The following is a 13,541-nucleotide window of genomic DNA, read 5'->3' on the forward strand; positions in this document are numbered from 1 at the left end:
GAATTTAAAATGGTATAGCCATAATGGAAAACAGTGTGGAAGTTCCTCAAAAAATTAAAAAAAAATTACCATAAGACCCAGCAATTCCACTTCTGGGTATACACCCAAAAGAGTGGAAAGCAGGGTCTGGAGGAGATATTTGTATGCCTATGCTCATAGCATTATTCACAGTAGCCAAAAGGTGGAAGCAACCCAAGTGTCCATCGACAGATGAGTGGATAAGCAGCATGTGTTATGTACAAAATAATATTTTTGGGTTTTTTTTTGAGGTGGAATCTTGCTATGTTGCTCAGGCTAGTCTCAAACTCCTGGGCTCAAGCGATCCTCTCACCTCTGCCTCCCAAGTGGCTGAGATTACAGGCATGATATAATGGAATATTAGCCTTAAAAAAGGAAATCCTGTCACATGCTACAACATGGTGGAATCTTGAGAACATTATGCTAAGTGAAACAAGCCAGTCACAAAAAGACAAATACTGTTTGATTCTAAATATATGAGATACTTAGAGTAGTCAAAATCATAGAGTCAGGGAGTAGAATGGTGGTTACCAGGGCCTGAGGGAAGAGAGGGAAGAGGAAATGAGGAGTTATTGTTAAATAGGCATAGAGTTTCAGTTTTACAAGATAAAAAGAGTTAGGGAGATGAATAGTGGTGATAGTTTCACAACATTATGACTGTTTTAATTATATCCAACTGTACATTTACAGAAAGAAAAGAAAAGATACTGCCAAACTCTTGTCCAAAGTGGCTATGCCATTTTACATACCCATCAACATCCTGTCAACAATGTATGTGTTCCTATTTCTCCACATCCTTGTCAACATTTGTTATTGTCTGTCTTTTTAATTATTGCCATTCTAGTGAATGTGAAATGGTATCTCACTGTGGTTTTAATTTGCATATCCCTAATAACTAATGGCGTTGAGCATTTTTTCATGTGCTTATTGGTCATTTGCATATCATTGTAGCTGAAATGTCTATTCGAATATTTTGCCCATTTTAAAATTAGGCTGTTTATCTTCTTACTGAGTTGTAAGAGTTCTTTTTCAGTTCTTTATAAGGTGTGTGATTTGCAAATATTTTCTACCAATCTGTGGCTTGTCTTCATTTTCTTAATGATACCATTTGAAGAGCAAAAGTTTTTAATTTTCATAAACTCTAGTTTATTAATTTTAAAAATTGTGATGGTGTATTTGGTATTATATCAAAGAAATTTTAACCTCATCCAATGTCTTAAAGATTTTTCTCTTTTTCTCCTTTTTTTTTTTTGAGATAGGTCTTGCTCTGTCACCCAGGCTGGAATGCAGTGCTGCAATCTTGGCTCACTGTGGTCTCAACGTCGGGCTCAGGCAATCCTCCTGCCTCAGCCTCCCAAGCAGCTGGGACTACAGGCGTGCACCACCACACCTGGCTAATTTTGTTTATTTTTTGTAGAGATGGGGGTCTCACTATGTTGCCCACGCCAGCAACTCCTGGGCTCAATTGATCCTCCTGGCTTAGGCTCCCAAAGTGCACCCAAAGATCATGCCTAGCCATCCCAATATCTTAAAGATTTTTATCACATATTTTTTTCTGAAAAGCTTTATATTGTTAATGCTTACATTTGGATCCCTGATCCATTTTGAGTTGATTTTTGTGTACGGGATGAGATAAGGGTCTGAAGTCATCTTTTTGAATATGGATATCCAATTAAACCAGTGCCATTTGTTGAAAAGACAAGCATTTCTCCCAAAGGATTACCTTAGCACTTTTGTTTAAAATCAAGTGGCCATAAGTAGAAGGACTTATTTCTGGACTCTCAATTCTGTTCCATTGATCTATACATCTGTCTTTATGCCTGTACCATGCTGTCTTGATAACTGTAGGTTTATAGTAAGTTAAAGTCCCCCAAATTTGTTCTCCTTTTTCAAAATTGTTTTTGCTCTTCTGAGTCTTTTGCATTTCCATATAAATTTTATGATAAGCTTGTCAAGTTCTGCAAAAACGTATCCTGAAATTTTGTGTGTGTTTTTATATCTTCTTATTTCTTACATGAAGATAACATATTACAAATACTCTTTTAATTTTGATTTTTTCGTTTAATAGTATATCCTAGAAATTACTCCAAATCAGTTCATAGAGATCTTCCTCATTCTCTCTTTTTTTTTTAATAGCTGCATAGTAGTCCATGGAGTAGAGGTACCATAATTTATTAAACTATTTTTCTATGTATGGAAACTTAGGTTGTTTACAGTATTTTGTCATTAGAAACAACACTGCAGTGAATAACCTTGTGCATATTTGTTTTCCTATTGTTAGAGATGTATTTTCAGGTAGATTCCTAGAAGTGGAATGGCTGGTTAAAAGGTAAGTGCATATGTTTTCACATCAAAGAAATAGCACCTGTCTGGTTTACTTCTGTTTCATTCCTCAGACATCGATGAATGTGGAAATGAGCTCAATGGAGGCTGTGTCCATGACTGTTTGAATATTCCAGGCAATTATCGTTGCACTTGTTTTGATGGCTTCATGTTGGCTCATGACGGTCATAATTGTCTTGGTAAGGAAGGCATTTGGAAATGGCAATTCTCCTTCACTCTTCCACCCCTTTCTTTACCTTGGTGAAGACCTCCTCATGAAGACAAAAACGGGCTCAGAGCCTTGTGTTTTCTGCTCCCTTGGAAGTCAGACTCCATGATAGAAAATGAGGTAAAATGTTTTAGTTTTATGTGATCATTCATAACATAAATCTTCTGTTAGTCCAAGGAGATGGGTGACATCATCATTACTATTTATTGACTTTCTAGCATTGACTTGTCACCTTTTAAGATCTTTGGTCCTGTGTTGAGAGTCCTGACTTATAACCATTTTTTTTCAATGCTGTAAGTGTTTCTGTTTTAGAATTCGGAAAAACTCCTTGTCCTGAAGACTCCAAATCTGTGCTGGGGTTACAGCCAGCTAGACCCCCCCTTTTTTTCTTGAAAAAGAGAGAAACTAAAACAGAAATCTTCCATGAACATCTTCCTAGTATTCCACAAAACAGAAACATCTGTTGGAGTTTTAGTCCCTGAGTTAGAGACTACAAAGAGTGTTGTTTACATTCATTCCTTATGCCAGGAATAAAACAGAACTTAGAAGCAGCTAGCAACTGCATGGGGTTGAATGTTGGATAGTCTTAGAGGATGCAGCACTCCTGGCAGATAGGTATTTGTGGTTTGCTTTTTAAGGCTGGTATTAGTTGTACAGGAGAACATCATGGGAAAATATGGCATCAGCGTCCTTTGACACTCATGACCCTTCACATGGATAACCTGCTGAGGTCTACTTGGCCAACTAAGGAGCAGCGGAGCCAGGCCCTGGCTCTGTGGGGACAGCCATTCAGATGCCCCCTTATGGTGTGGTAGGAATGGCCCTTTGATTAAATGCTTTGAGATCTGCAAAAAAGGAACTAGAAAAAGTCCAGACAGAACTTGTGTGTTGTGTGTTGGGGCTCTGGAGTGGAGGAGAGGTTATTTCCATTTGGGACTTAACCCTCATATGAACTTTATCCCACTTCAATGTCTCCTGGAGCTCCATCCTGATGGACTCTGTTATTTCCTGTCGGTGCCCTGTGTGAGAGATCAGGCTTTGGGTGACACATCAGGTGGCTTTCCAAGCCTGCAGCTGTCAGTAAGACTTGATTGCACGTGAGGGAACCAGTAATCTTCTAGGCAGTCGGTACCACAAAAAGGCATATTTGAGAGACAATCCTGAGAGCAGGAATCGATATTAATTAAAAACTCAGACAAATGAAATCACTTTCAGTGTGTGATTTGTTGGGAGGCATACCACATGGGTTGCTCTTTTTTTTTTTCCATTTTCAGGGGGAAATTTCCCTTTGACTTGCCAATGAGGGCATTTGGAGGATGCATATCTGATGGCAGACTTCAACGTCACTGTTGTGCTGTAATCCATAGCCCGGGGTGGCGGGGGGGAGTATAAGGTTCCTAAGAGCAAGAACCATCCAGGGGCTAGGAACCTGGGCCAGGGCTGGTGGGCGGCTCTGAGTATCGGCCTGCTTGGAAACCCTGAAGGCAGAGTCTTTTCTTGCCTTTGCCAATAACACAGATATTATCAACACAGAGTATCTCCATTTCCCCTCTGTGGGATCTCTTTGTGGACTCAGTAGCAAGGATCTGCCTTGCAGAGAGACCTTGAGCATCTACTGAGTATTTCTGAATGGGGTAAGGACTCTTTAAAAGGAAGGCACAAGAAAATGAAGTACATTTAGAAGAGTAAGACCGGCACACATAGACACTTCCCCAACATTCAGATTTGAAAGGGCTGACCCAGTTTGTGGCAAGAAAGAAGCTCAGAGCCCTGACTTCTCCTGAGTTCTCTGGGATGACCCCTTCAATCTCCTCAGCCTCCTAACCACACATTAGCCACAAATATATTAGCTAGAAGACACAAGGTACAAACACCACTTAGCTTTGGCACTAAACACAGAGCACTTCAAGATCCTGAATGCCTGCAAGTCTGAAAAACGAAAGGCAGCTCTTCTATACAGCTCACCCCATCTGCCTTCAGTTTCTATTTTTGGAGTGTCTGGGAGCTCGTCATAGCTGTTTGGCTTTGTAGCAGTTGTTCTCAACCCTGGCCGCACACTGGAATCACCTGAGAAGCTTAAAAAACACCATCCCCTAGACTTCATCCAAGACTGGCTCTGTCAGTATCTCTGGAGGTGGCATCCAGGCATCAGGGTTCTGACACATAGCCAGGGTTGAGAACCACTGTTTTATGGTCTGGAGAAGCTCACCAGCTTAGTGATAGATATTTGCATACGTGGACACACACTTTTGTATTTATCTAACCAGAGAGCATCAGCTAGCTGAATGACACATTTCTGATTGCCTTGGAGAAAAGAAATTGGGGGTTAAACGTGGGGTAGGGGTGTGACAGCTCAGAGGGGTGCACACCTTTACTCGCAGCCAATCCAGGAGTTGGTGTTCAGGGAGACAGACCTCTCCTGCTCACCTTGAGTCTTGCTGTGGAACACCTAGGCCAGGTGTGTTCCAGCACGGCTCATCCTCTGGAATGTGCTTCCTTTACCCTTTGGCATAGACAAGGGCAAGTTTGTTAGGCTTCAGGGGATGGCTTGAGTCCCATCAGTTTAGTCAGGCATCTGCTCAGTAGTGTGGGAGGACAGAGGACTGTAAGATCTGAAGCTTGAAACCAGATAACAGATATTTAAATGTGAGGTTTTATTATTATGATTATTATGGATACGCCCAGGAGCTAGTGATTGGCACATGAGAAATTAGACTGGAGAAAATAAATGGATTTTATATCAGTCTTCTCTTTGAGCCTTTGTTGTCTGAAACTTTTCTGGAAGTTTCTCTTCTTTGGCTAGGGTGATGCTATCCTCTCCTGCTTGTTTGTTCATGCATTGAATAGTTAATGAGCACCTGCTGTATTCCAGGGCTGTGCTAATTAAAACAAAAATCTCTGTCCTCAAGGAGTTTGCAATCTAGTAGAGGTAGATGAGTAAAGGATTTTGAGGCTGCAAGTCAGTAAGTGTAGCAATACAGCTGTGCACAGGGTATCACAGGCCGAGTGGGAGGAAGGTCCCCTAAGGCCGCCCGGACAGTGTGTGGCAGAAGGCTTCCTCCCTCCGTATCTCTTTGCTGGCTCCTTCCCTGGAGGCTCTTGGGACTCCTGCCATCTCCTCTGCCTCCTCCCTGCCCCTGGCAGGGTCCAGGATTCTACCTCTGGCTGTCTCCTTTCTGCTCCCTTCCCACACTCCTGCCTTTGGCCCTCTCATCAACCTCCACCACTTTATCAGGCAACTACAAATAAATGATTTCCAAAGCTGTGCTTACACCACCAGATTCTCTTCCAAGCTTCCCACTAAGGTTTGCCACTGCCTACTGGACCTAGCCCTACATTTCAGCATTTCAGACAGATCACCTCCCTGCCTTGGGGGTCAGGGGCAACCATATCTCCATTCCCATTTCTGTATCTAGCACTGGCCTTCCATGTTTCCCTTCCGGAAGGCCTTGGTGTCAACTTTCCATCCTCTAATTCTGCCCACCCCAGAGCCCACAAGGCTCCCAGCCCTGCGGGCACCTTGTCCGCCCAGTCTTCTTCTCTGGCTTGGTTCCCAGCATACCTGGCAGCCGCAGTGCTGTCCCCACTAGCACTAGCTGTGGCTGTTGCAGATGCATGTGTGAAGCTGGACTCCCAGACTGCCCATTCTTCCCCTCCCTCTGTCCTGCCCTCAGCTGCTGCCTTGTATTTCTCAAAGTGAAGGGCCAGACTCTCTCCCCTACTCTAGTGGTTCCCAGCTGCTTCCCAAATTAAGTAGGCACTTCATTGCCTGGTATTCAGGATCCCGCAGTGTGACCCCAGTCTGTCCTCCCAGCTGTGTCTCCTGTAACCTCCCTCATGTGCCCTATGCTCCAACCAAATGGGCTGACCCACTGGTATCTGAATGTTCTCCATGCCTCCCAGCCTTTGTGCTACTGCTTACGCTCTCTTCCACCTATAATCCCTTCTTTCCTGATTTATAATTGGACAATCCTAAGGGCCCATCTTTTATTAGCTTATCCTTAATTTATCCTGATACCCCATGACCAGATGTGATTTCTTTCCTTTGTAGCACCTTTTATACCTTATATCAGAATCATTTGTATATTTGTCTCTTGCTGAAGGGCATGCTCCTAGGGAGAAGGATTTTTTTTTTTTTTTTTTTTTTTAGATGGAGTCTCGCTCTGAGGCCCAGGCTGGAGTGCAGTGGCATGATCTTGGCTCACTGCAACCTCCGCCTCTCGAGTTCAAGTGATTTTCTTGCCTCTGTAGCTGGGATTACAGGCATGTGCCACCATGCCTAGCTAATTTTTGTGTTTTTAATAAAGACGGGGTTTCACCATGTTGGCCAGGCTGGTCTTGAATTCCTGACCTCAGGCGATCCGCCTGCCTCAGCCTCCCAAAGTGCTGGGATTATAGGCATGAGCCACCACACCTGGCCAAGGGAAGGAATTTTATCTTCCTTATCTATATTTTGCTGTCTCCTCTAGCACCATGCTTTGGAAAGAGAAGATGTTCAACAAATATTTACTGAGCTGATGATCTCGTGTCCATGTGGCGGTGCTGGCCAAGTGAGCCCCAGACCCATAAGGACTGGGTAATTGTCTGTGGACCTTACTGGCTTTGATTCTGAAAGCTTCTGTGGTGCAGGGATGTGAAGAGGAACCTCATCTTTGCTTAGCAGGGCCCCTGAGCTGCTGGGTGAGGTGGGGCATTAAAACAGTCACCAAAGCAAAGGCTAATCCCTCTCTCCTTCCAGATGTGGACGAGTGCCTGGAGAACAATGGCGGCTGCCAGCACACCTGTGTCAACGTCATGGGGAGCTATGAGTGCTGCTGCAAGGAGGGGTTTTTCCTGAGTGACAATCAGCACACCTGCATTCACCGCTCGGAAGGTACCTCTGCCCATCTGTGGATGGGGGCAGAGTCACATCTGAGACCCCCCTCCCTTGCGCGCGCACACACACACTGACTCTAGAGGGGAAGCACAGGGTATAGAAAGTCTGGAGGCCTGAGGACGAGTCCAGACTCCACTGCCGGGTAACCGTGGGCAAGTTATTTGAACTTCAACTTCCTCACCTGGCAAAATAGGTGCACTGGACTGGGTGAGCTCTGAGGTCCTTTCAAACTCTCACATTCTCTGATTCTAATCTTTACATAGAATATATTTCAAACATGACTAGATGTCTCAGGAGCAATATAGTGGATGATCTGCCAAGTTTTTCAAAAAGGTGCTGAAAACCACAGCACCAGTATGAGCCTGCTCCCTGCTCTGGGTGGGTAGGGAGGAGGCTGGATCCTTCCCATGCAGACTTTCAATGAAGTACCCTGTTTTCAGCCCCAGGCAAGATCTGGCCCTTCCATGTTTTGCATTTTTGAGCTCCGAGGGGCAGAAGGGCTCCCTCCCTGGACTCTCCGTGCTGTGGTTTCCTTCTCCTATGTCACCATTTATCATTCCTCTGTAAATTTGCCGGAAACTCTTCTCTTCTGATGTCCTTCTTTTCATTCTCTTTGCTTTGAGTTTATACCTTTTTTCATTCCTCTGTTACTTAGTAGATTCTTGAGAGGAAGAGGCACTAAGTACATGTGGCCAATCAGTTATTTTTAACTGAATGTCATCCTTTTAACTCTTCCCTGCTCTTTCTTAAGCTAAAGAGTCACATTTTGGTGGCTGTGTTTCTCTTGGAGTTGCATCTGCCTATTTTTAGGGGAAGTGCCCTAAATACTAGCCTATCAACCCCTTTGGCCATGTGCTGCTTATTCTTTCCCATTACTTAAGAATGAGGTCATTTTAAGTTCTTCTACTATTTAATCACAAATTTATAGATTGTTTTAATCCTGGTCTTGGTAACTTTTCAAGGGTTTCTTCATGGAAGATGATTTTTGTCTCATTTTCCAAGGATGGCGGCTCACACCTTATACCTAACTAGAATACCTGTTTGGGTACTAAGAAAAATTGTCAGAGGGACCCCCAGGGGCCAATGGGTTTGATGGTTATCATCACCCAGAGCCTGCTCATTCTCAGCGTTTGGGGCGGGGAAGTCACACGCACTAGCTTTGATCAGGCAGATTTCCTATCTTGTGCCAGGTGTGGCCCTTGATAAAGTAGCAGTTGGGTTTCATTTTCCTGCCAGGTTCTCTGGGGTCATTGGTGTGCCCTGCACTCTTGTCCAATGCAGGCCAAATTCGAGATGGGAATGAATTAGGAGGCCAGTGGCACAGAGTGATCTGAATCTCAGGGCATCACTCATTTTGATTGCTCAAAACTGCTTCCTGGGAAGTCACTTTGGCTTCCTCTGCAGGTGGCTGGGGAGGGATGTGGGACCTGCAGGTTAAAGCCATCGCTTGAGCCCTCGCAGTCTGGGTCCCACCCAGTTACAAAGCAGCTGGTAGCGATTAAGATCACCTCTTATACTTGCACTTCCAGAGCCCTGGCTCAGCCCCACTCTCCCCTCCTGCAAGCCCCCGGACTGATTAGAGACACAGGCTCCTCATAACAGAAGCAAATACAAATGCAGTTCCTTTCTGCAAACTGTGTTTTCTAAATTTTCTACAATTCAGACATTCTTGGATCCCCTAAAGAGTATTTAAAGTGAACATTTTTGTCTGGAACTAAAACCAAAATCCAAGAATTTGAGTTGTGGTCTGGAAGTGCTCTCTGTGATTTTCTGTTGTGTTTCAACCTGATTGCTTGGCAAATTCACGGGAGTGTCAGCCAACAGATTATAGCAATTGGTAACGGAGAACCTTTGCATCCTAGGGTTTTGATTCTTCAAATAGAACAGCCTGTAAAAAGTTTTCTTCTAGGATTTCCTCTCTGATGTGCACATTAAACTCTATGAAACTGTAGGCTGAAAAACCCACAGTGGTGCCAGGCGTGGTGGCTCACGCCTGTAATCCCAGCACTTTGGGAGGCCAAGGTGGGCGGATCACTAGGTCAGGAGATGGAGACCATCCTGGCTAACATGGTGAAACCCCATCTCTACTAAAAATACAAAAAATTAGCCGGGCGTGGTGGCGGGTGCCTGTAGTCCCAGCTACTCAGGAGGCTGAGGCAGGAGAATGGCATGAACCCAGGAGGTGGAGCTTGCAACGAGCCGAGATCGCGCAACTGCACTCCAGCCTGGGCGACAGAGCGAAACTCCACCTCAAAAAAACAAAACAAACAAAACAAACCAAAACAAAACAAAACTCACAGTTGTTACCTTAAAAGTGATTAAAAGAAGGTAACACAGGAAGCTAGTATTTTCTATTGGTGTTGTTTTTAATAATTATTTACAAAATGTTATTTAATATAGGGCATCATAATCATTGACTCTGAGGGAAAGCTCAAGATACTGTTTATTTTATTTTATTTATTTTTTATCCTTAGAGACTCCAAAGCTGTGATAAAGAGACTGTGTGTTTTCACCCATATGATGAGGGTAGGCTGGAGAGAAACACATCACCCCCGGCCCGCCTTTGTTCCTATTCATGGGTGCTCAGGCTCTCAGAATGAGCCCTCCTCTTTTGTGTGTTCTGAGAATATTTAGATGGTGTACTGATGCCTTTTCAGGGCAACGGGGAAGGTGTCAGGGTGGCAAAGTGGAGGCTGTGCTTTCAGCAGGACCTGTTACCCGTTTTATGTCATGTTTTCCTCCCAATTCACAAGGCATATTTTTATTTGGTTTCCAGAAATAATCTTCAGTGGAGCCCTGATCTTGGGGTGCACCAGAATGGGGGATTTCCAGTGTTTCTGAGCTGTTTCCCTTCTGGTGAACAAACCGTTCCGGATGTGACAACCAGACCAATTTTGGAAAGAGCTAGGGCCATTTGCTGGGCTGCCTAGTTTGGAACAGATTAATCTGCTCACCCCAGCAGTGGTCTTGCATTAAGTCAGGGTGCTATGAAAGGCTTTGAGGTCACTTCTTGAAAAGCTGTCAGCATTTCCAGAGCCATTTAAGTCTCTATTATGTCTTGCTAACTTCAGGTGTAGCTTGATGTGGTAGGACATCAGGTGGTAGGTTCTCTGTGTATCACAATGGCATCTGGCATACAGGCATTCTTATGAAATATTTCTTCTTTAGGTGAATTACTCTGAGGCAGTAAAGGTCACTTTGCAAATGTCTTAACAGTCTTGTAAACAGAGTGAAAAAGCAGCAGCAGCTGGCCTGTTTGGGAGTGTACTTTCCAGGTGTTCCTGCCCCCATTTCTTGGGCACTATTATATTTACCCCCGAGCACTAGTTACTTCCCATGCTCTGCTGACCCAAGGACAAACACAACGCTTTCTGGGCCTTCTCAGAAAGACAGGACACTGCTTCTAGAGGCAGCTGTCACCTCCCGCGCCATCTCAGTGCTGGGGTGCAAATCACATCTTCGGAATTACCAGCCAGAGCAAAAGAAAGCTTTCCACCAATCCAGTGCAAGTCTCTTTCTGTGTTAATTGACAGCCACCCTTGGCATGGATGAATGAATCCCAGCAACCAGCAGACTGAGTGCTGGAGTGCAGGCAGCTCATAACTGTCAGGCAAAAGAGCAAGAGGGTTTTATGAGAGACTCTGGAAAGTATGGGATATATTAACCCTTGCACTGTCTTTTGGAATAGGAATGACATCTGTTTGTATTAAAACAATTGTTCCAGTTAAGCACAGTTTGACAGCTCTGGGGTAGGAGCTGGAGAGAGAACTTTGACTTCACTAGAACCTGTTGGCTAAGGTTTTAGGGGCACAATATAGAAGGGTGTTGGATTCTAGAGAAGGGAAAGCAACCTTTTTGTACTCATGTTGAAAACAGTGCCCTACTAGTATTAGAGTGTCTTGTTGGTAGAGAGCCAATGACAACCAAGTCCCTACTCTCAGAGATGTTTTAGAGTTACATTGCACGAATGCAAAGAAGCAACATAGGAACAGGTAATTAATAGTAAAGTATAAACTGAGCAGATGTCTTAAAAATATTCTAGGGTATGAAAAGAACTCCTTCAGGATGCTGGCAGGCAGCAGGATCTCAAAGAATTAGTTTTGCGATGAGGCAGAATGCTGGTAAACCACACGGGCAGTTACCTTGCTAGTGCCCCCTCATTTAGATGTGTGCCGAGCCCTGCAGGAACAGAAGCAGCTGTTCCCCTTCCCACCATCACACTACAAGGTTGAGCCCAATCAGAATTTATTGTATACCTCAAAAGAATTGTACAGCAGCTACCACACATGAGCACACTCCCTCCTTGTCTCTCTCTCTCTCTCTCTCTGTCTCCTCTCTTCCTCACTCTGTTCTTGTTGCTGTTGCTGTGTGATGCTGTCTGTCAGAGGCTTATGCCCTGAGGGAGGGATCAAGGGAGTGGTTGAGGGTGGTCACAGAAGACAGATCCCTGGGCATGTGGCCCATATGAAGATGCCAAAATGCCACAGTCACACTCACCTCAGAAGGGTGGGATTGGTGGGGGTAGAGAGGGGTGTTGAAATGTTTTGAAAATTATCTTCAAGAGTATGTGAAAAAATTGAGAATCTTGATCATTCTATCTGCACATTTTCTTAGGAGGATTCTCCTTTTCTCTTTACATTCTTGATCAGCTCTTGGGTAAAGACATGGCAAAGATAAGAGCGTGAGTACCAGTTCCTGGGGTCAGCAGGCTCTGATCCTGCATGCAGTAGAGAGCTCCAGTGTATTGGGAAGGCTCCCAACTCGTTAGGAGAGTTGAGACATCATATCTTTTGGGTGACAGAAGAAATTTTTCATGTCTATTAATTGGCCTAGGTTGACTTTAATGACATATACTTTTCAAATGTGGGGCTGATAAAGACCTAGGCAGACAGATCTGTGGGCCACCCCTTAGCCCTTTGCCGCTTTCCCAGGGCTCAAGATTCTGACCACAGCCTAGTCACCTGTTGCACACTGCTGTTTTTCAGAGGGCCTGAGCTGCATGAATAAGGATCACGGCTGTAGTCACATCTGCAAGGAGGCCCCAAGGGGCAGCGTCGCCTGTGAGTGCAGGCCTGGTTTTGAGCTGGCCAAGAACCAGAGAGACTGCATCTGTAAGTATGGGCCAGTGCACACCTGCCATGGGAACCGTTGTATTCCAGAGGCTGCCTTCTGTGGCCCAGCTCAGAAGCACCACCTCATGGCACGGCTGCAGCAGCAGGGAAGGCAGTTAGCATGGGATACCGACCTCTACCAAGTACTTGTTCACTGCAGAAGGGTGGTCTCCCTTAGGGAAGGGAAATGATATTTTAAAAAGAAACTCATCAGGAGGAAATGAAATTCAGGAGTAAGGAGTGTGAATGTTGGGGGGCATTTCTCCCTGTTCCCACAGAATAAAACCAAATTTCCTCATCTGGCAATCACAGCTCTTTGCCACCAGGCCCTGCTTCCTTTATAAACCTCATCCGCCTCCTTTCTGCAGACACTACTCCCTTTGCCTTTGGAGAACAGCCCAAATTCTTTGATGCCTCCAGGCCTTTCCCAAGCCCTCCTTCCTTCCTGGCGTGGTGGACTCTCACTCAATCTTCAATATTCTGTTTAACTTCTAATAAGGATAAGCATAATAGCTACCTTTTGGTGGGGAATTTATTTTGTGCAAAGGCTTGTCTCAAGATGTGCCATATCCCATTTAATTCTTACAAGCACCGCCCTGTGAGCTCAGTATTATTACACTCATTTTCAGTTGTCAAAGTTGTACAGAAGGTGAAGCAACAAGGTCACACAGGGAATGAGTGGCAAATGAGGGTTCAAACCCTGGTCTGTTTAGCTCTAAAGCTGTGCTTTTAATCCCATGCTACCATCCTCTGCTATCAGAAGCCTCCTGGGTGCTTCAGACAGGGCAGCCATTTTGTACTTTTGCTCCCACAGCACTTTGCTCAGCTGTATAGCTCTGGGTTGACTTACGTGTTGATGTGTCTGTCTCCTCGGCTATGAGCCCTCCAAGTCAGGGACCTTGTCTCATTTTTCCTCTCAGTCCTCCCCTAGTGCCTGCTACGGGATGTGCTCAGTACACTTGTGTTTAATGAGTGGGTAAATGAG

General features: G+C 44.7%; 1 protein-coding gene across 12 annotated transcripts in view; it reads left to right on the forward strand.

The window, feature by feature from the left end:
• SCUBE2 (signal peptide, CUB domain and EGF like domain containing 2) overlaps window positions 1-13,541 on the forward strand; it is a 115,903-nt gene that overhangs the window by 40,611 nt on the left and 61,751 nt on the right. For all 12 annotated transcript variants that reach the window (XM_054524696.2, XM_054524697.2, XM_054524698.2 and 9 more), the window contains 3 exons: window positions 2,415-2,540; window positions 7,308-7,442; window positions 12,431-12,556. In XM_054524696.2, coding sequence (XP_054380671.1) covers window positions 2,510-2,540; window positions 7,308-7,442; window positions 12,431-12,556 — 292 coding nt within the window. In that variant the 5' untranslated portion in view covers window positions 2,415-2,509. The remainder of the gene's footprint in view (window positions 1-2,414; window positions 2,541-7,307; window positions 7,443-12,430; window positions 12,557-13,541) is intronic.

The sequence above is a fragment of the Pongo abelii genome, chromosome 9 (assembly GCF_028885655.2).
Source record: "Pongo abelii isolate AG06213 chromosome 9, NHGRI_mPonAbe1-v2.0_pri, whole genome shotgun sequence".
NCBI classification, from domain to species: Eukaryota; Metazoa; Chordata; class Mammalia; order Primates; family Hominidae; genus Pongo; species Pongo abelii.